We start from the raw sequence: 23,539 nt of genomic DNA, 5'->3' as shown, positions 1-23,539 counted from the left end.
TCAACGTTGACCCACCAGCCTCTTCTGCTCTTTGAAGTAGCTCCTCTTGTACATCTTTAATGTGTGGAGGTTGAGGTTCCTCCTGGACCAGACTGGATCTCCTCTCCTGATGTTGAGGTTCCTCCTGGACCAGACTGGAGCTCCTCTCCTGATGTTGAGGTTCCTCCTGGACCAGACTGGATCTCCTCTCCTGGATCTCCTGGGCCAGACTGGATCTCCTCTCCTGATGTTGTGGTTCCTCCTGGACCAGACTGGATCTCCTCTCCTGATGTTGAGGTTCCTCCTGGACCAGACTGGAGCTCCTCTCCTGATGTTGAGGTTCCTCCTGGACCAGACTGGATCTCCTCTCCTGGATCTCCTGGGCCAGACTGGATCTCCTCTCCTGATGTTGTGGTTCCTCCTGGACCAGACTGGATCTCCTCTCCTGATGTTGTGGTTCCTCCTGGACCAGACTGGATCTCCTCTCCTGATGTTGTGGTTCCTCCTGGACCAGACTGGATCTCCTCTCCTGATGTTGTGGTTCCTCCTGGACCAGACTGGATCTCCTCTCCTGATGTTGTGGTTCCTCCTGGACCAGACTGGAGCTCCTCTCCTGGAGCAGACTGGAGCTCGTCTCCTGGATCTCCTGGAGCAGACTGGAGCTCGTCTCCTGGATCTCCTGGACCAGACTGGATCTCCTCTCCTGATGTTCACCAGGAACCTCCTCTGTGGAGGCGAGGACGTCTAGGGGGAGAACATTTAAATTAGTAATTGATTAATTGACATTTTCTGGCTCTCTCTTCCACTGGGTTGCCATAGACTTATCGGTTGAGTCATTTAAAATGCAGCAGATCCAACAAAGTGGTCCATGGAGGATGACACGGGCGTGGATTTACACTCTCTCTCCCCCCCCCCCCCCCCCCCCACGTAACTTTGGGAAAGTGTCGGACTTCCTGTGAACTAACTTCCTCTTCAAAATAAGAGCCACATGTAATGAATAGTCAGCACTAGTTTTATTTCTAACATCACATTCGAGTTATTTTTGAATGCCTGTCAGATTTCTCTACATAACTGTCTCAGCTGTTGGTGCGCAAATGCGCCTTGCATGCCTTTGATCTAACGCGCAGAAAACATTTTGACGACGTATGCGCACTGGCACACCGGTTGTGTGCCCAGGGCTCCAGCGTGCGACCTATTAGGTCGCATATGCGACTTAATTTATTAAGGGTGATACTTAAAATTGAATGAGGTCGCACAGGTGCGACTTGCTGGAAGGATGAGTGGAGGACGTTCGCCTGACGCAGTGTTCAAAGAACGATCGTTCACGAAAACCCACAAATAAGCCATTCAGACTTGGATGGTCAGAGCGGCGCGATTACATACAAAGTCAATTCAAAGACGAGAATTGCGCAAACGGGCGCGGCGCGACCTGCCGCGGTACAAACTGGACGAACCGAGGCGAATATATATTCAGGTCTGAACGCAGCTTATCCGACACAAATTAACTAATCTTTCTCAGCTGTACAATTTCACTGGAGCGCGCAGCGCGCATATCTAACTGCATGATGATCAGTCATGATCTACACAGACAGCCGACTCCCGACCCAAACACTGAGTGAAACTTAGTAAACGTGTTGTTTGATTAAACATGTGCCACGAAAAATAGCTTCCAAAGCTTGTTATGTTTGCATCGAGGAGGTAGCCTATGTGTCCATACCATATGTCCATACATGCTGATGGGCCAACAAAATACATTAATCTCCCTCCCAGTGAGTGAAGAGCACTGATGCCTGATTTATTCTTCGTGTTCCGTGCTGAAAATAGCTGATCTACAAGCTCACAACGCGTTGCGGACGCGACGCGTTGTGAGCTTGTAGATCAGCTATTTTCAGCACGCGGAGATATGCAGGCTCTGAGAGCATTCCGAAACTTTTGCCTTCACAATAAAAGCATGCAGCTTTCACAAGTTGGCCCATAAAGACAAGGAAAAGGATTAAGAATTTGGTGGCATTTCACATTGCAAAAGATTTTTTTCCAAAATGTAGAAATATTATAATAAGGAATTAATTTGGATAATGGTAATGGAGATATTGTACAAATTGTCACTTTATTAATCCAAAACCTTAAACTGACTTTCTGTGTGTGGAATATAAATATTGCCTTTATTGACTGAGTGACTTTGTGGTGGGTTGAAACCATCTACAGTGTTTTGAAGTATAACCAGGTAGGTTGCTGTTTTTTACACAGTGACCTTTGTAGGGGGTTTTAATGGTGGAAACCACTACATAAATAAATGGCGCCCGATGTGGGGGCATGATAAGATCATGTATTAATACCACGCTATACAAAGAAATAAATGGTGCTACCTAATTTGTGGTGGCGCTACCAAATGAAAAGGTAGGTGGCACCAGTGCTACCTGTGAAAAAGTTAGTCTGGAGCCCTGTGTGTGCCCCCCTGATTATTAATAACATCTAAACATGTAACATGTAAACATAACATGAACATGGTACTCTTATTATGCATATCGCATTCTCGCCGAATTGTGATATATTACTGCTGTGTTTGACATCCTCTGTCCACTAAATCTAAATATAAGATTTAGAAACTCTTAGTGTTTCTAGTAAGACTAAATCTTCCCAGACTCTTCTTCAACAAAGATGGTGAAAGCAAACATGCTTTGTTCTGTACATGTTCTGTACATACAATAGTATGGTACAAAACACTGAAGTCCTTAAACCAAAAACCCTGAACTATCTAACCACCCTAACCCTGCATATCCCATTGCATAATCAAGGACTTTGAGGGTCTACTAAATGGTATTTTTTAGTTTTTTGTTACGTTGTACTGTTAAGTAACTTGAATATAACCACAAAAACGCACAGAAAAATATCGTGATATTGTTTATCGTGATATGGCTTGAAAAAAATATTGTGATAATACTTCTGTCCATATCGCCCACCCCTACTCATGCTCATGATAAAACTTAAAACATATTGTATCTAGTACTTGTCTGTTTCTCAGAGGAGGGTGTAGACAATAAGGCTGTCCCCAAACATTCAGGGTTCGAATGTTCGCTCGTTAAGGTTGGCACTCAAATCTTAATTAATGGGCTTGAACCATTAGTTGTTGTTTTTTTTGTTTTTTTCTTAATGTTTTTTGTTGTGGCTTTCGCCTTTATTTTATATATTTTATGGAGGGACAGACAGTAGGCTGACAGGAAATGGGGAGAGAGATGGGGGGGAAGACATGCAGTAAAGGCCGTCGGGATCGGGAGTCGAACCCGCGGCTCACTGCCAGACTGGATTACCAGCCAAGGTGCCTGGACCACTGAGCCATGGCCCAGGCCTTGTTGTGTTTTTTTAATGAATATAATTTTTTTCTCCTTTTTTCAACTCTAAAATATATCTCGGCGAGAATGTGATATGCATAATAAGAGTACTATGTTTGTTGTGTTTACATGTTCATGTTTAGATGTTATTAATCAGGGGGGTACACAACTGGTGCGCAGGCATCAAAATGTTTTCTGTGTGGTAGATGCAAGGCTCATTTGATAGTTATGTAGAGAAATCTGACAGGCATTCAAAAGGAACTCAAATGAGATGTTAACTTCCTGTAAGTAGACTTAGAAATAAAACTAGTGTTGACTAATCATTACATGTGGCTCTTATTTTGAAGAGGAAGTTAGTGCACAGGAAGTCCGTTTCAGTTGTAAACAAGCTACTATGACACTCCCAAAAGTCCCAAAGTTACGTGCTAAACTCCGTATGCAACCCCCCCCCCCTCAGGTTATTTTTTTTAAATGAATTACAAACTAATTGTTCGGATGTTCGCTCGAAAATTCCTGCCGAAGTTCGAGTCCTAAAAACAGGGCTAGGGTACAGCCTTAGTAGACAAAGCTTTTTTATTTCAAACAAGATTTCACATTCATATTAATTCCCTGCCATAGATTTCCATTACATCTTTTTTTTAAGCCCACACTGCCAATGTTTTGTGGCGCTCTAAGCTAACCTATGATTCACCGTTCGATTCCCATTGAAACCAGGAACCAGGATACTATACAGCTCCCGTCCACTAGAGGGAGACAGAGAGTCCACTCCCACGTTAGAGCATTTGTAAACACAGCTCCTGTCCACTCCCATGTTAGAGCATTTATAAACACAGCTCCCGTCCACTAGAGGGAGACAGAGTCTACTCCCATGTTAGAGCCTTTATAAACACGACAGCTCCCGTCCACTCCCACGTTATAATATGCGAATAATAAAGTGAATTACTGCGTCTCATCATAGGAAAAACAACAAAAACAAGTGACCAGTGCAAGAAAGCATGAGAAACCAGGTTTCCAGCTTTGATTGTCCTAGCCAAGCGGCCGTTGTGTGTCTCATTGTAACCTTTCAGCGCAACAGGCACAAAGGACTTCCCAAGTCTTTCACACCTGCGAGTTGGGAGAGAGAATCTGTCATTCCCGCGCTTACTCCAGTACCCCATTATCTCTAGGTGGAGGGGGTGGGAGGGATTATTCAGGATTGTGTCCAACTTAGTTGCAGTTCTCACCCTGGCCACCTCCTCCACTCCCACCAGGCGAGACCCGACAACAGAGCCTGCCTTTCTCACAAGCCTGTTTAGGTTGTGAGTGTCAGCCGCTCCGTTGTCCCCCCCCCCCCCCCCCGCCCCCCCCAGCACGTTACTCCAAAGAAGAGAACACTCGCCATAACAGACTGGTAGAACATATGTAACGGCCTCCTCAGGAAGAACATCCTGCTCTTCCCTTTGCTATGAAGTGCCACAGCATTGTCCGACCAGTCCAGAGAGTTGTTCAGGTGTATTCCTAGGAATTTATACTTGTCCACAACCTCCACCACCTCCCCGTTAATGGTGCTGGGCACCGGAGGTTCTCTCCTGGTTGTTCACCAGCACCTCTGACTGACAGCCCTGCAGTCTCACATACTGCGGTCTGCCCGTGAGGTAGTTAGTGAACCACGCCACCAGTCCTTGGTCCATCCCCATCAGTGCAAGCTTCTCTGCAAGCAGTAGGGGCTGGATCGTGTTGAAGGCACTGGAGAAGTCAAAAAACATAATTCTGACTGTGCTGCCCGGGGAGTCGAGGTGGGTGAGCGCCCTGTTGAGCAGGAATATGATGGCATCATCAACCTCAATGTCTGCCTGCTAAGCAAACTGCAGGGCTCCAGGGGCCCATGACTACAGGGGCCCTGTGGCTCCAGGGGCCCATGACTCCAGGGGCCCTGCAGCTCCAGGGGCCCATGACTCCAGGGGCCCAGGACTCCAGGAGCCCAGGACTCCAGGAGCCCAGGGATTCCAGGGGCCCAGGACTCTAGGGGCCCAGGAATCCAGGGGCCCTGCGGCTCCAGGGTTCCTGCGGCTCCAGGGGCCCATGACTCCAGGGACTCGGGACTCCAGGGGCCCTGCGGCTCCAGGGGCCCATGACTCCAGGGGCCCTGCGGCTCCAGGGGCCCATGACTCCAGGGGCCCATGACTCCAGGAGCCCATGACTACAGGGACTCCAGGGGCCTGGGACTCCAGGGGCCCGGGACTCCAGGGGCCCAGGACTCCAGGGACTCCAGGAGCCCAGGACTCCAGGGGCCCGGCCTTCCAGCTGTCAGATGATCACCATCACACAGCGTTCCACAGTCACAGACCTTTACTTGGTCGCACTTTGCAAGCCAGGCAGCGAGCTCATTCAAAGTATTATCTCAGGGTGCTACAAATGTCTGTCTACATCCTGTATGTAGACTTAAGAAATAAAACTAGTGTTGACTAATCATTACGATATGATGGGCGATATAGAAAAATCTAATATCACGATAATTTTTCAAGCCGTATCATGACGATTCACGATATCACAATATTTTGTCATTATTATGGTTATGTTTCAAGTTACTTAACAGTACCACAACCTACCAAAATACATAATATTGTTGGCGAACAAAACCGTCATTCTACTTGTTGTCTAATTGTAGAGGCCCGCGGAAGGATCCACGTGCAGCCCCTTTATTTTTTCTTCTTCTAGTTTTAGGAATTAGGGCATCCATGTTTGGCATCCATAGGACCTCTAATATATCAACTAATGAACTAAAATGTTTATAAGAATTGGCACAGTGGCCAAACAGTTCCATGGCAGTGACAGTAACAGTATTGTACTGCCGTGGACGTTCCATATTTAACGTACATCAGTTCGTACATTGTCTAAGTCAAATATATTAACTTTGGCTTAAAGCTTGTTTTTAATCCACCACTTTTGCAGTTTACTAATCCTGTTTATAGTAGAGGCCCCAGGACGGGTCCACACACACCTCCCTTATAATTATTTTTTAGTTCGGATTTAATATACGGACTCTAATATACGGGGGAAAAGTATGTGTGGGGTTTTTTCATTTTTTTTCCTCAATGTTTTATTACCACTATGAGACCAGCGGAATTGCTGTCTAGAACACCGGCGAGATTGTTTCAGCGACTGTGACACGCTCAAATGTAGAGATAGATGCTCTTTGATTCTAGACAATCTCAGGTTTCCAATGGGACCTTGTCATGCCACCTTGTCGGCAAGTGGGGTAAATACTTCATTGATTCAAAATTTGACAACATTTTGGCGAGGGGGAAAAACAGAAAATGCAGTTTCCATTTTAGCTTCCGCCTATCGTAAATAACTACAGCAGTGCCCATTGGGCACTGGCCTACTTGGAACGATGCAAGTTGGAAATGCATTCCATGCCCATATATGGAGTTCTTTGTCAGGTAGGCCTATGCCCAAATATGGAGTCTATGCCGATGTAAGAACAATCATTGTGATGTCAGAACAGGCCAACTCCATATATGGAAATCGGGGGGTGATCTAGCCGCAATTTGCAATTCTAGATTTTTGTTATAATGGGATGAATCTAGAGTTGCAATACTGGCCTCCATTGTCTCCCCACTCAATACTGGCCTCCATTGACTCCCCACACATCCAATACTGGCCTCCATTGACTCCCCACTCATCCAATACTGGCCTCCATTGACTCCCCACTCATCCAATACTGGCCTCCATTGACTCCCCAGTCTCCACTCAATACTGACCTCCATTGACTCCCCACTCAATACTGGCCTCCTTTGACTCCCCACTCAATACTGGCCTCCATTGACTCCCCACTCAATACTGGCCTCCATTGACTCCCCACTCATCCAATACTGGCCTCCATTGACTCCCCAGTCTCCACTCAATACTGACCTCCATTGACTCCCCACTCAATACTGGCCTCCTTTGACTCCCCACTCAATACTGGCCTCCATTGACTCCCCACTCAATACTGACCTCCATTGACTCCCCACTCAATACTGGCCTCCATTGACTCCCCACTCAATACTGGCCTCCATTGACTCCCCACTCAATACTGGCCTCCATTGACTCCCCACTCAATACTGGCCTCCATTGACTCCCCACTCAATACTGGCCTCCATTGACTCCCCACTCAATACTGGCCTCCATTGACTCCCCACTCAATACTGGCCTCCATTGACTCCCCACTCATCCAATTTGCGTTCAATTAAATTGGCAAATCTGCGCTCTGTCCAGAGCCCAGGCAGAGGCTTTTGTGTCAGTGTGATGTCAGAACAGGCCAGCTCCATATATGGAGATACAATTTGGGCCCTGTCCAAACTTTAGCATGCTATTATGGAAGTTAGTTAGCATGCTGTTATGGAAGCCATTGTTCTTGCATTAATAAATTCAAATCAATCAATCAATCAAATGTGTGTGGGGAGGAATTATTGCTTAGTCTAACCCAGATCAAACAGTCATTGAGACACTCCATATTCAGGTGAAACAATGAAGAATGTATTGTTTTTAGCAACAATATTCACATACATGTAGAATACAGATAGTAATGTTGTTTTATGTCTCACCCGTCTCATTCTTTCCTTTGGACCTTTTCTTTATTTCTTTGTCTTTCTTCTTTTTTTCACCAATTCCTACACCCATGTTCACCAAAACAAAAAACAAAAGAAAGATCTTGATGCGATGTACGTAAAGTTATCGATCCCAGCAAGAATAAGGACTAGTCCACTTGAGAGTGTAAAATGAAACCAAATGGACCCTTACGTGTCGATTTGGTTCCATTTTACACTCTCAAAGGTTAAATTATTGTTAAACATCTGCATAATTATTTAATTCCTAATAATTCTACATAATTGAGGATATAGAAGAATTAATATTTTGATTGTTTGTTATCTCTCCTAATGGTATCAACATCAATACAGCATGGAATTGTGGACAAAATCTTATCCAACGACAACAATAATATTCTACGTTTTGGGTCGGGTTAATAAATAATGGAGCTTTATCTCAGAAAAGAGGTTCCGTGTCAGGATATCCCTGTGTAACCTGTGTGACCCGTTACAATAGAGGGGTTATGGCTATAGCATAAATATAAATACCTGCTATATTTATGTTGGGTTTTGGACTAGTTACCAGAAGTGCTAGGATCGACTATGGAGCCAAGTACCAGAATAAACACCAGTGTACAGTTTTATCTCTTGTTGGAAGTTAATGAACTGTGAACACTTCCCTTTTTAATATTAATAAATGTAATTATGAAATAGAAAAATAATAAAACACACATACAATTACTCAATTCAATTCAAATAGAAAATACAGACCCGGGTATCAAAACAAAATAAATCCTAATTGGCCAATATCTAAATTCAAGTTCCCTTCAGTCTCTGTTACTGATGTGCACTCAGTATATGTAGAACCAATTGTTTGATTCACCACCACTAATAGTTCAGTTCACACCACTGTGGGGTGGTACGTGTACTCGTCCTACTGCACAATATGTGCAGTGGAGTTCTGATTTTCCTACCACACCGTTGAGTGAGTTGGATTGTGTGGGTATCGAGACAGTCAGCGGATCAACTCTCCAATCTTCTGCATGCAATTGTTCTCTTCTGGTTCATCTCTGTGGGTTTAGCTCGCCATGCTGGACATCAGCAGAATCAAACTCCAAAATCCAAGGGTTTCCAAAAAACCTGACCTACAGTAAGTAAGTCAGAGTATATATCACATTCTGATATAGGGTTTTATGATCCCCATAATAAAATAATTCCTTACTTTATCTTATCAGATTCACATTACTCATGTCAATACAATCATTGTAATTCTTTTACATTACATCACTAATGTAAAATTCCATTAATCCCAAAAACAATAAAACAATCAAAATGAAATAATCAGTCTTGATACAAAAACATTTTCACATAAATGGCATAACACAGCTACACCAGAATCAAAACATTGCTATGTGATCTGTATACTGCAATGGCAGCCTCCAGTAGTATGTGCAAGGGCAGGCTGCCTATACAGACACATGCAGTAAAAATATAGTTCTTACACCAAAGTGCTTCTTAGTGTGCAAAAGGCACAGGAAAGTGTTTAACACTACTCCCAATAAACATTCAGCATTGTACAAGCTGTGCAGAGATACAATAAAACATCACATCAACATCAACATCATTTATCTCACATGACCACTTCAGAATTAGCATGCTATCATTTGTAGCATAAGTCAATGCAGTTCCCTGTGTGTTTACTAGCATAGCATAGTTAGCATAGCAGTGAACAGCTTCTCACCATGGTTATCTCTCCAACAAACACAAACTTCGAAGATTTATTATTACCCAGAAGAGATTCTGGGTAATACAGTCAGCAGACTGTTCTAGCTTGAGTTTTACAGACTATTTTGTTACTAAATACTGTCTTGTGGCTTCACTCAGTCAGTAGCTGCTGTCTCTTCTCTCACTCATGTGGCTCAGAAAGGAAGTTGCTTGGTCTGCACACAGGGCTTAGCTTGCTCAAACAGGAAGTGTCATGTTCAAAATAAAAGCACTCATCTCAAAATAAGGACTTCACAATAGTTGACATCTTTAGTTTAGATTAATGATATATATTAACCATTTGTATCCTGACAGCTTATCTTAACTATAGTGTCTTAATATAATTAATATGGCTCACCATATAAAATAAACATTATGTTTGGGACACATTTCAGGTCTTTTCAACCCTGGGTTACACCCTCCCCTCTTGAATCTATGCACGTCCCTGTGCATTGGCACGGCTGCTTGGTAACAGGTTTAAGGGGATGGGGTGAGCAATTATCAGGTCTTAGGAATGGGCTGAGGTAAGTGTCTGTGGCTTTGGTTCCCATTAAGGCTTCAGTGAAAGCGGTGCTCAGACCATGGAATAAGGACTGGACAACGGATATCAGTGGGTTCCCAGGAGCTGAATACTGAAATCTTTCAGGTTCTCCTCTGTTTCTTGTTGAACGTCGGACAGCACTTGCTTGACCATCGGTTTCAGCATCTTCAGCTGGCACTGCATCATCAGTTGCCACTGGAACATTTTTAATTTCTGTTTCCTTTTCTTCCACAGGGACATCCTTTGTAGGAGTTTGTGAAGTTTCATCGGTAGGAGGTTCCTCTTCAGTAGTCTCGTGGACATTCATCGGTAAGTTTACTTCGGTAAGTTCTTCAGTGTTTTTATCCTTTTCAGTTGTCTCATCAGCAGTAGAAGGTAAGTACTCATCACCAGAAGCGGCTGGCGGAACATCAGGTACGTTTCTCACTTCTGTACTGCATAAGGGATCAGGTAGGTACTCTTCACCATCTAGGGCATCATCATGTAAGTGATCTTCTCCTGAAGCAACATCAGGTAGGTCAATGTCATGTATTGTCTCCGTTTTATCTTGAAAGCTTGGATCAGGGCAGTTGTTTGCTCTGGGAGTTTCATAGACTGCTGTAAATCTGGTGTTTTCCACCGCAGGCTGCTCTCTGAACCACTCATAAGGAATTTCATCCTCAGAGTCTGAGTGTACGCTCACATCTTCAGGTTGTTGAGCAGACTTTCGTGTTTTTGGTCGTTGTGGTTTTGGTAAATCAGGCTCCTCTTCAGTCAGTGGGAGAGATCCACATGGAAGTAGAAGGTCTCTATGTAGAGTTCGCAGAGGACCATCTTTGTTCTCTGGTCTGAGAGTATAGACTGGGAGATCACCAGCTTGCTTCACCACCACATATACGTCTGACTCCCATTTATCAGCAAGCTTGTGCTTACCGCGAAGGCGGACAGCTCTCACCAACACTCTGTCACCAGCTTCTAGCCTAGAAGCGGTTATATGTCTGTCAAATCTTGTCTTGTTCTTTTCTGCTATCTTTTTGGCATTGAAGGTGGCTATCTTGTAGCTCTCTTCCAGATGCGACTTGAGATTCTGCACATACTGTGAGTGAGACTTGTGTTCACCTTCTTTCAGGGGTAATCCAAATGCCAGGTCGACAGGCAACCTTGGTTGACGACCAAACATTAGTTCATAGGGTGTGTACCCTGTTACGTCATTCTTCGTACAGTTGTACCCGTGCACCAGGGGTTTCACAAAGTTTCGCCATTGTGATTTGTCTTTATTTTCCAGCGTTCCTAGCATGTTTAACAACGTCCTGTTAAAGCGTTCGACTGGATTCCCCCTGGGGTGGTACGGGGTAGTACGAATCTTACGGATACCAGCAACCTTGCATAGTTCCTTGATAGTACGTGACTCAAAATCAGGTCCCTGATCGCTGTGCAGACGTTCTGGGACTCCGTAATGGACTATGAAGTAATCCCAGAGACATTTTGCAACCGTCTGGGCCTTCTGGTTTGGTGTTGGGATGGCAACAGCGTATTTTGTAAAATGGTCCGTTATCACTAGGACATCTTTCGTATTACTTCTGTCAGGCTCTATCGACAAGAAGTCCATACAGACAAGCTCTAGTGGTCTGGTGGATGTTATGTTGACCAATGGTGCGGCTTTCTGTGGTTGTGTTTTTCTTCGAATGCACCGATCACAGGTCTTGATTTTTCTTTCAACGTCAGCTGCCATCTTCGGCCAGTAGAATCTGGTTCTAACCAAGTCTAGGGTACGCTCAATACCTAAGTGACCCATATCATCGTGAAGACTTTGGAGAACAACAGCTCGGAGCTCTTCAGGTAAGACAAGCTGATAAGTAACACCGCTATTGTCTTGCCGTCTTCGATATAGAACTTGGTTGCGCATTTCGAGTCGATTCCACTCTCTTAGAATGAATGGTATATCAGGGAGCTCTTTTCTGACTGTTGGTGGGACCTTTTCTCCACTTTCAATGTGGGATATGACTTCCCTCAGACAGGGGTCAGCTTGTTGTTTGTCTCTGATATCTGTTTCAGACAGGTGAGGAAGGACAGGTAGACCACCATGCTGTTCCTCATTCACGAAGTCATCTGGTAAGGCATCAGGCGAAATTGCTAGTGACTGCACCAGAGTTATGGCTCCGTCGCTGTCTTCATCTGTTGGGTTACAGACCATGTGTTTCTCACAGATGGCATGCACAACTTCTTGACTTAGACCAGCTTCAGGGTCAGTCAGATGTGTTTGGGTGAACTGGCTTATGCGCTCCTGTTCCTTCTGGGACATCAGGTCATTAGTCAGCTCTCCATGGGGCCTTCTGGAAAGACCATCTGCATCAGAATTCAGTTTTCCTGCACGGTATTGGAGTTTGAAGTCAAAAGTGGACAGGGCTGCTAGCCATCTGTAGCTAGTGGCATCTAGTTTCGCAGTGGTAAGAATATACGTTAGTGGATTACTGTCGGTCACGACAGTGAACTGGCCTCCGTACAGGTAATCACCAAACTTTTCCACTGCTGCCCACTTTAAGGCCAGAAATTCCAATTTGTGGGCTGGATACCGTGACTCGCTGCGAGACAAACCCCTGCTGGCATATGCAATAACTCTCATGCAACCTTCTTGCTCCTGGTATAGGGCTGCCCCAAGCCCGATGGTACTGGCGTCAGTATGAAGGACATACGGTAACTTGGGGTCGGCGAAACCGAGAACAGGGGCTGTAGTAAGTTTGTCAATGATGTTAATGGTGTTAAATGCAAGTTCACAGGTGGTTGTCCAGCGATCACCAAAGGGCTTTTTCGGGTCATGGTACTGGTGAGTTGTCACCTTAGGCTTGGCATTCTTGTGCAGTGGCGGGTATCCAGAGGTCAGGTCAGTGAGAGGCTTGACTATGCTGGAGTAGCCTTTTATGAATCTGCGATAGTACCCCGAGAAGCCAAGGAACGATCGCAATTGTTTCAACGTCTGGGGCGTCGGCCACGTTTTCAGGGCTTTCACTTTTTCAGGGTCGGTCTCCACTCCATGTTCGGATACGACATGTCCCAGGTACTTGACTGATGACTGAAAGAATTTGCATTTCTCGAGGGAGAGTTTCAAACCATATTCCTTCAGGCGGTTTAGAACTCGCATCAGTCTTGTCTCGTGCTCTTCCAATGTTTTGGAGAAAACGATGATGTCATCAAGAAATACAATCACTTCTTTCAGGTTCATATCGCCCATACATTTTTCCATCAGACGCTGGAATGTACTTGGAGCATTTGTAATGCCTTGGGGCATACGATTAAACTCCCAGAATCCCATGGGGCAGACGAAAGCGGTTTTGGCTTTGTCTGACTCGTCAACCTCGATCTGGTAGTAGCCGGATTTTAAGTCGAGAACTGAAAACAATTTGGATCCGGTGAGTGTCGTGAATGTCTCTTCCAGGTTTGGGAGCGCGTAAGCATCCTTTACAGTCTGTAGGTTGAGTTTCCTGTAGTCGATACAGAGGCGGACATCTCCATTCTTCTTTCGTACTACTACTATAGGCGAGGAAAATGGGGATTCCGACTCACGGATCACTCCAGCTTGCAGAAGTTCTTGCAGGTGCTTACGGACCGCTTCCCGGTCTTGAGGGTGTATGGGACGGGCTCTGTGTTTAAAGGGGGTTTCATCCGAGAGCTTGATTTGGTGCTTCACCTTATCAGTTCTTCCGAAGTCAATATCATGCTGAGCGAATACTTCGGGCATGCTGTTCAGCTTCTCTGTGATACGCTCCTTCCACTCGGCAGAGACAGGAGAGTCATCGAAGTTGAACCTTGCATTGGATTTCTGGGGAGATTCTGATTTTGGTGAAGTGGCACTATGCTCTTGGGAGAGGACTCTCTGAAATGCACTGAGCTCACCAATGACACACCTCTGCGGAATAATAATGTCATGGTCGGACTCATTGGAAAGTACTACTGGTACTTTGTAAGGTTGGTTTTGGGGCAAGTCAATGAGGCAGGTGTTCACCAGAATTCCACCTGGCAAGGAGGACAAGGAAGGCTGCTCCAAAACTACAGACCTCGCAGTCGTGCATACATTTGCAGTGACACGACCTTCCAGTACCACCGTTTGGCCCGCTGGGACTAACTGGGGACTTGTGCTATGCATCTTAACCAGCCCGTGGTTACCATCCTCGTTTTGACGCTTTCTCAGTTCAAGGACCTTTAGCACTGCTTTGTAGCCATGTGCTACTGGTTGATGTGTCTCAGAAGTGGCTTCAGAATAGGTCTCATACAAGACATCAAGCGCGTTGGTTCCGATCAGCACAAGTGAGTTAGAATCAGTTCTGATGTCTGGGACTACTAAAGCGAGTGTGGGAACCTCAATTTGTGAACCAACAAACTCTTTGGGAAAGGTGACACTTAGCTCGATGTATCCCAGATAAGGTACAGACTGACCGTTGGCTCCTTCAACTTCAAGCAAGTCATAGAGTGGTTTGATCTGGTATTCAGACATACATTGCTGCAGGAATGACTGAGGGACCGTGGTGACTTGTGAACCTGTATCGAGTAGACAGTTGACAAGGTGTCCTTCTATTTCAACTTGTGCTGTGCTCTTTGTGCCTACTAAGCCTTTTGGTAGCTTGAAGGTACTCCTTTCTTTTGTTTGAGACATTTTCATCAGGGTACGCTTCTTGGCAGTCACTTTGGGTTTGTTTTCAATGGGACGTGGTTGATCATCTACAGCTCCGGTCTGTCCCTCGACAGGAACTGACTTCAGTTTAAAGAATCTGCGGAAGCTTCTGCTTCCCATATCTGCTGTCGGTCTTTCAGTTCTTTTCTCTTTGCTGCTACGAGAGCAGGGTTTGCATCAGACTCACAAGTAGCAACAATATGTCCATCTTCTCCACAGCGAAAACAATACCAGGGCCTTGGCTTTGATTTATTGTTTTTATGGGGAGATGGATTGGATTCAGTCTGTGCATGGTCAGGTCTTTTAGGTTTAGTCTCTTTCGATTGGCCTTTCTTGGGAGCTTTTGGCTTGTTGTTCAACAGCGACGTTAGCTGACTCTTCAGGTCGGCAACTTGCTTCTTTAGCTCTTGTATGCTACTTGTGTCAGAGCTGGCTTGACTTTCATCGTCGTTGTCACTCACTCTGTACACGCAGCACAGCTTTCTGCTTTGTGACTCCTAAGTGCCGTTTCATTCTTGTGGCTTTTGCCGATTGTCGGTCTTCCTCTGTGCGTATAAGCAGTAACAGTTCTGCAAATGACGGGGGATTATCTTTTAGTTTTTTGTCTTCAAGATGGAGGTCAGTTATCAGACTGTTCTCCCAGCAGCCTCTACAAAACTGTCGCAGAAGGTGCCTGTCTACGTCTCGCACTGCGACTCCTCCTCTGCGTACAGCATTATTCAGAGCCACCTGAAGGCGTTGCAGGTAGGTAGACGGCTTCTCCTCAGGGAAATCTTGTAGTGTATTCATGAACCGGACAAACAGTTCTTCACCATCTTCGACTGTGGCGAATGCAGAGTCCAGTATCTGCAGATAGGCAGTAGGTGGCGCTTCAGGCCCGAGGTGCCTGACGACATCAGCAGCTGGGACGAGAAGGCTTTCAAGTATCTTGCGAGTTTTCTCAAGGTCAGACACTGTCTCTTTCATCATCAATTCGGTGTGAGAACGCCAAGTGTCGTAGTCAACCTCACTGTGTGGTTTAGGGAGCTTTCCTGAAAAGGCTCTCAATCTCACAGTAGAGTGAATGTGCTCCACCACAATCTTTTGCACTTCAGGTGGATTGAGCTCACTGGGGTTTAGAGTCAGGGGGGTCCTTGATCTATGTGAGAAGGTGGATGTCGCACCCTGTTGAATATCAGCCGGGCCTGACATGGGGGAATGGGCAGTATTGATGGCAGGTTTAAAAGAAGGGGAAGTGACAGACAACTGTGACGGTTGGCTGGGCTCTGCTCTCGGATCAGGGTTCTCTGTAGCTTTAGAAGTGCATTGCTCAGTGGACTCACCACCAATAGACCCTGCTATTTGTGACATGACATCCCTCAACACTTCTTCAAAATCCTTTCCACTCAGCTTGGCTATGCCCTTTAACTCGTCAAGGTAAGTCTGCGTAACATTGCTCCCCACCCTTTGTGTGTAAACTGCTGCTAAAGCCCTCACATGGAATGTGACATCAGGATTATCTGCAAATGGTTGACTGTATGGCAAACGGGGTTCTAATGCTTGTAAAGCGGTGCCGCTGTCAAACTCAACAATAATATTTTTATCGAACTCTGAGTCTGGGTCGTCTATACTAAGAACCCTACGTATTGAACCATATGGCTCCAAGAAGTTTTGAATTTCTTTGTCTTTTTCTGTCCCTTTCTCTGCCCCTGTTAAACTCACTATAACAGCATTTGGGACTTTAACACTTTGTTGTTCAACAATATCCATCTTGTGGAAATGCACGGTGGGCTGTATGAGAAAGTGGTGTCTATTCTGGTTTTATCTGGCTCCTGGCTAGCTCGCCACGTTATGTAACCTGTGTGACCCGTTACAATAGAGGGGTTATGGCTATAGCATAAATATAAATACCTGCTATATTTATGTTGGGTTTTGGACTAGTTACCAGAAGTGCTAGGATCGACTATGGAGCCAAGTACCAGAATAAACACCAGTGTACAGTTTTATCTCTTGTTGGAAGTTAATGAACTGTGAACACTTCCCTTTTTAATATTAATAAATTAATTATGAAATAGAAAAATAATAAAACACACATACAATTACTCAATTCAATTCAAATAGAAAATACAGACCCGGGTATCAAAACAAAATAAATCCTAATTGGCCAATATCTAAATTCAAGTTCCCTTCAGTCTCTGTTACTGATGTGCACTCAGTATATGTAGAACCAATTGTTTGATTCACCACCACTAATAGTTCAGTTCACACCACTGTGGGGTGGTACGTGTACTCGTCCTACTGCACAATATGTGCAGTGGAGTTCTGATTTTCCTACCACACCGTTGAGTGAGTTGGATTGTGTGGGTATCGAGACAGTCAGCGGATCAACTCTCCAATCTTCTGCATGCAATTGTTCTCTTCTGGTTCATCTCTGTGGGTTTAGCTCGCCATGCTGGACATCAGCAGAATCAAACTCCAAAATCCAAGGGTTTCCAAAAAACCTGACCTACAGTAAGTAAGTCAGAGTATATATCACATTCTGATATAGGGTTTTATGATCCCCATAATAAAATAATTCCTTACTTTATCTTATCAGATTCACATTACTCATGTCAATACAATCATTGTAATTCTTTTACATTACATCACTAATGTAAAATTCCATTAATCCCAAAAACAATAAAACAATCAAAATGAAATAATCAGTCTTGATACAAAAACATTTTCACATAAATGGCATAACACAGCTACACCAGAATCAAAACATTGCTATGTGATCTGTATACTGCAATGGCAGCCTCCAGTAGTATGTGCAAGGGCAGGCTGCCTATACAGACACATGCAGTAAAAATATAGTTCTTACACCAAAGTGCTTCTTAGTGTGCAAAAGGCACAGGAAAGTGTTTAACACTACTCCCAATAAACATTCAGCATTGTACAAGCTGTGCAGAGATACAATAAAACATCACATCAACATCAACATAATTTATCTCACATGACCACTTCAGAATTAGCATGCTATCATTTGTAGCATAAGTCAATGCAGTTCCCTGTGTGTTTACTAGCATAGCATAGTTAGCATAGCAGTGAACAGCTTCTCACCATGGTTATCTCTCCAACAAACACAAACTTCGACACCAGGTATTACCCAGAAGAGATTCTGGGTAATACAGTCAGCAGACTGTTCTAGCTTGAGTTTTACAGACTATTTTGTTACTAAATACTGTCTTGTGGCTTCACTCAGTCAGTAGCTGCTGTCTCTTCTCTCACTCATGTGGCTCAGAAAGGAAGTTGCTTGGTCTGCACACAGGGCTTAGCTTGCTCAAACAGGAAGTGTCATGTTCAAAATAAAAGCACTCATCTCAAAATAAGGACTTCACAATAGTTGACATCTTTAGTTTAGATTAATGATATATATTAACCATTTGTATCCTGACAGCTTATCTTAACTATAGTGTCTTAATATAATTAATATGGCTCACCATATAAAATAAACATTATGTTTGGAACACATTTCAGGTCTTTTCAACCCTGGGTTACACCTGCATCGGTAGAACGAGGGTTGAGACGTACAATAACGGTGGAGAAAACCCTTTTCACAGTATTGTTTCCAAACAGTAAAGGTATCAGAACCGAGCTACAGATGATACACTTAGCACGTAAACATGTTAGATAGGGAGCAGTGTTGTTTTTGGCAGAAATTTATATTTTAGTTTAGTCATAGTCTTTGGAATAAAAGTCACATTTTAGTCACCTGCAATGTTTTAGTGTTAGTCTAGTTTTAGTCGACTAAATATAAGATTTTAGTCGACTAAATCTACAGTTGATTTAGTCGACTAAAATGTATTTTGTCGGGCCTTGATGCCGTCATAATGACAGATTTTTACACTTGCTGAAAATAGCCGATCTACAAGCACACAACGTGACGCGTTGTGAGCTTGTAGATCGGCTATTTTCAGCATGCAACCAAGTGTAAAATGACTTGTGTTTTATTTATACTGGATCTCTTGTCCTCGGTTCTGATACCTTTACGTTTTGGAAACGATACTGCGAAAAGGTTAGGAGGCATACTTTGGTTAGACATAGCATTGGTTAGACATAGCATTGGTTAGACATAGCATTGGTCCGACTGGATTAAGGTTGGTGAGGGGTGCGTTAAAACGACCGGATTAAGGTTCATGAGGGGTGCGTTAAAACGACCGGATTAAGGTTGGTGAGGGGTGCGTTAAAACGACCGGATTAAGGTTCATGAGGGGTGCGTTAAAACGACCGGATTAAGGTTGGTGAGGGGTGCGTTAAAACGACCGGATTAAGGTTGGTGAGGGGTGCGTTAAAACGACCGGATTAAGGTTCATGAGGGGTGCGTTAAAACGACCGGATTAAGGTTGGTGAGGGGTGCGTTAAAACGACCGGATTAAGGTTCATGAGGGGTGCGTTAAAACGACCGGATTAAGGTTGGTGAGGGGTGCGTTAAAACGACCGGATTAAGGTTGGTGAGGGGTGCGTTAAAACGACCGGATTAAGGTTCATGAGGGGTGCGTTAAAACGACCGGATTAAGGTTGGTGAGGGGTGCGTTAAAACGACCGGATTAAGGTTCATGAGGGGTGTGTTAAAACGACCGGATTAAGGTTGGTGAGGGGTGCTTTAAAACGACCGGATTAAGGTTGGTGAGGGGTGCTTTAAAACGACCGGATTAAGGTTGGTGAGGGGTGCTTTAAAACGACCGGATTAAGGTTGGTGAGGGGTGTGTTAAAACAGGTTAGGTTCAGGTGTGCTTCCCCGTGGGAGGTTAGGGTTAGGATTAGCCCCTCTCGGGACCCCGCGGTTGAGCTCTTTTCATCGTTCACCCGTAGGGTCCCTTGCCATCGGTCCCAAGCTATATGGTATACAGACGGACTTACCGTCGGAAACCTCCGTGCTGCGCTGTTTGAGAACTCGTGATATGTTTCAAAAGAAGCATATAGGAGCTATAGGAGACAATGGAAACCTCAACGAATTTTCCTTTGGCGCAGAAGCCGTTAAGTATTTTTAATCTTTGCTTGACCGTTTTGGCAGCTCTGAAATTCTCTCTTCCTTCCTTCCTTGACTTCCTTATTGACATCCCATTGTACCGCCTCCAGCGCCAGGTTGGCTAGCTGCGCGTCCCTACGTTCCTGCCTCTGATCTGCTCTGTCGCAGCTAGCCAGTTCCGGCGCTGGAGGCGGTACAATGAATGAATTAATTGACAATGTCAATAAGGAAGTCAAGGAAGGAAGGAAGAGAGAATTTCAGAGCTGCCAAAACGGTCAAGCAAAGATTAAAAATACTTAACGGCTTCTGCGCCAAAGGAAAATTCGTTGAGGTTTCCGCTGTCTCCTATATGCTTCTTTTGAAACATATCACAAGTTCTCAAACAGCGCAGCACGGAGGTTTCTGATGGCAAGACCGTCTGTATACCATGTAGCTTGGGACCGATGGCATATTTTTGTCCATCTGAATGAACTGAACAGGAAAATGCAAGGGCGAAATGAGAATATTCTTACAAGCACGACAAAACTGAACTCATTTCGGAACAAACTCGCCGTCTGGCAGCAGGCTGCAGGCAAGGGCAAGCTGGACATGTTTCCTTGCAGCAACGCTGGATACAAAACCAATCGTGTCTTGTGTCGGGTCATTTCTGAGCTCAAGTTTAAGACCATTGTATTGTGGCAAAATATTTTTGTTCTTGTTTTTACAACTCCTTTTTTTATTTAGAAGTATTACTTTGCATTGACAAATTGAACATGTGTGTGCTATATTTTGTATATTGAGTTTTCAAAAATAAATTGATGAAACTGAGGCACTGTCTCTGTCCCTTTCTTTCTCTTTAAAGTTATTTGATGAGTGCTGTCATGTGTGTTTTTAAAAGTATATTGGGTTCAAATAAGTTTTACTCTGTCAAAAGTATAATGTGTTTGGTATCAAAGACGTTTTACTATATATATATATACTATATACACACACATGCACACCCCCGTATATCTAGGTGTGCCCCGAGATTTTTAGGCTATGAAAAGTGTGCCCCGGGACAAAAAAGGTTGGGAAACACTGGTGTAGAGGTTACAAACAGAGCTATAATTTGAAATGAACATGTTTGAGAAATGACACACACACACACACACACACACACAAACCTGCAGCGGTGTGTAGCGGTGTCTCCATCTCTCTCTGCAAGAGGCTGCACATGAACTGTGCGGCCGTGCTGAGGCGCTCCAACACAAACACTCTGAGCCGACCAACATCACCGCTTGTTGTGTGTTTGTCCAAAACACACAATATCTGCTCTCCCACCGACGTCATGTGTCCGTTTATCTCCAACCGTACAGACTCCATGTGACGCGTTTTACCTTCTTTATGATACATTTTAACTCGTTTTACGAGATATTTGAGCTCCTTAGTTGTGAGACCGTCACAGCAACACAAAGTCCGATTCCGCCATTACGATGAAAACAAAGACGCGTTTTACTTCCGGGTCAACGTGTCAGTCACACCGAGCATTGCGCAGCAACCTATGCAGGGAGACGCTGCTGCCACCTGTAGGAGGAGGTGTGTAACTGTTACTGAATACAAGGGTAGCCTATAGGATTTATAAGAATAATAATTATTCGTTTTCGAGGAGGTTCTAGACACAATAACATACACTTTGTCAACAAACAATAAAGGAAAATAAAACATTAGACAACAAGACAGAAAACTATGACCTGATGTGAAAGAAAACATTTAAAAAATCATTAAAATGAAGGTAGGCCTATATGTAAGTGGACAGTCAAAATCTGTTGGAAATATTTTATTTTCATGTAGAGTTATGACTCAAATCAAAATAAAATATTAAACACAATGTTAAACATAATATTAAACAAAAACATAATGTTGATATGGCACAGCCTACAGCAGGGGTAGGCAACAGGTGGCCCGAGGGCCAAAACTGGGCCCCCAGAAATAATATTTGCCCCAGATTAGAAAGTCCTGGAGAGATATTGTCCCGAGGACAAAGCCCTGGCATACAGACTAGAAAATAAAACCATATCATGACCCCTGCAGTACAGTACAGTAGGCTACAGTATGATAATGATGTATTATTGACTCACATGACGTCACTAAAATGTTTATACACAGGCCACACTGCCCATCTGAGTTGGAGCGCATGCATGCAGAAGCAGCGCACGCGCGCAAACGCGTGCAACTGCGCTCAAGAGCGAGCTTGCGCCAATGCATTATGCATTATGGGGAATTGTAGGGACCATCGGATGGTCCCTACAATTCCCGGTGCATTGTGGGATACTTCAGTCCACTACATTAGGGTGCAAAAATGCTCACTACACATTCGGACACTAAAACAAAATGGCGGAACCCCAAAGTAGTGCACTATATGGGGCATAGGGAATGAATTCGAACGCAGCCCAGCTGTTGGTTGAGCACGCCTTCTACACAGCTTCTTATAATAGGACGTGGTGGTCATTCAGCCTTTGCCTACAAGGGAGAGCTGTACATATGTGGTGGCTACTCTCGTAAGTTGAAGCAGTACTTCAATGATCTGTGGAAATGCAATCCATTGACCTTCTCCTGGAAGAAGGTTGAGCCCAATTAAGGGGAAGTGCCCTTTGTGGATGAATTGTATGTGCTGTTGCATGGTGGGAGATCGTGTCATCCTCTTCAGAGGACACATCAGAGATAAACCCAGTCTACTGTACGTGCTAGACTTGAATCCTGGTTTGAAGACGTTATGCAAGCTAGCCGTTATTCAATACGGTCTGGATCAGTCTGAACTCCCACACGATCAGGTGGGAACTCACAGCCATGAAGGCAACAGAATAAATAATAAATCCACCAATGACAACTATGTTGTCTATTGTGAATAATAAACTCACTGCATTACCCGCCCATCCAGACTATAGATACATCTGTGGAGTCTGGACCCTGCTAATGCAGGGTGCATGTGTTTGGTCCGACTATTCATTGGTCCGAAAAACGACAACCCACCTCAAACCCTAACCTAACCAATAACCGCAAGCACAGGAGCAGGCATTAGTCTGAGGTGCGGACGCATGTCGAACCAATGCTCCGTCGGACCATAGTATGCTGATGCATGGTTGGCTTATCATCATACATCACATTCCGTGCTCAGCCAATCAAATCATTTCCGTGGCACAAGCACACAGACACACAAAGCTGGGCATAGGAGGATATGTATCAAAAATCACACCTGTGTGAAGTGAATGGCGCTGATATATTAAAGTCTAACTCATGTTGCTATGATTAGGTGATGTAATGGAGATGTAAAACAAACATTAAATTCTCTTTATTATTAATGGCATTTAATGTTTGTGTTAGGGACACGATGACGTAAATTTTCCCTTTATTGCCAATGGCGTTTTTAAAACAAACGTTGAACTAAAAACAAACATAAACCTGTATATAGGAGGGGCTAGCGCCGCTCAAAATTAAATCATGCAGGGACCGCCCTGGGGGTCCTGACCCACAGGTTGAGACCCCCCGCTCATTCCAGAATCCATCCAGTGTGAAACCCTCACTTTGCCTCCTGTGTGCATATCCTGCACTTCTGCTAATAACACATCAAACTAGAAAAGCAGTTCCTGCCTAAAGTGCATGGGCTCGCTGAAAACCCGCAATGTATATAACGTACAGTAGAAAATGTATTAAAGCTGAAGAAAAGTACCTACAACAAAATTGGACCATATTGGCCCGGCGCTGTGATGATGGATGGTGTTATAG

General features: G+C 44.3%; 1 protein-coding gene across 3 annotated transcripts; it reads right to left on the bottom strand.

Annotated features, from left to right (window-relative positions):
* LOC306938106 (uncharacterized protein) lies at positions 1–21,270 on the bottom strand (the record flags this gene model as incomplete). Of its 3 annotated transcripts, none has more annotated exons than XM_079522122.1 (3): positions 20,941–21,270; positions 7,877–7,942; positions 1–723 (listed from the first exon to the last, which is right to left on the bottom strand). In XM_079522122.1, the coding sequence occupies exons 2-3, from the start codon at positions 7,883–7,885 to the stop codon at positions 1–3; spliced, it is 732 nt and encodes a 243-aa protein (XP_079378248.1). In that variant the 5' UTR covers positions 7,886–7,942; positions 20,941–21,270. The 3 variants fall into 3 exon arrangements, 2 of the variants coding, with proteins under 2 accessions (XP_079378248.1, XP_079378247.1); XR_013791676.1 differs by having other exon boundaries at positions 600–723; positions 20,935–21,270; XM_079522121.1 differs by lacking the exon at positions 7,877–7,942.
* Between the last annotated feature and the right edge of the window lie 2,269 nt (positions 21,271–23,539).

The sequence above is a fragment of the Electrona antarctica genome, assembly GCF_951216825.1.
Source record: "Electrona antarctica genome assembly, chromosome: 2".
NCBI classification, from domain to species: domain Eukaryota; kingdom Metazoa; phylum Chordata; class Actinopteri; order Myctophiformes; family Myctophidae; genus Electrona; species Electrona antarctica.
This window is presented reverse-complemented; position numbering and strand designations above follow the sequence as displayed.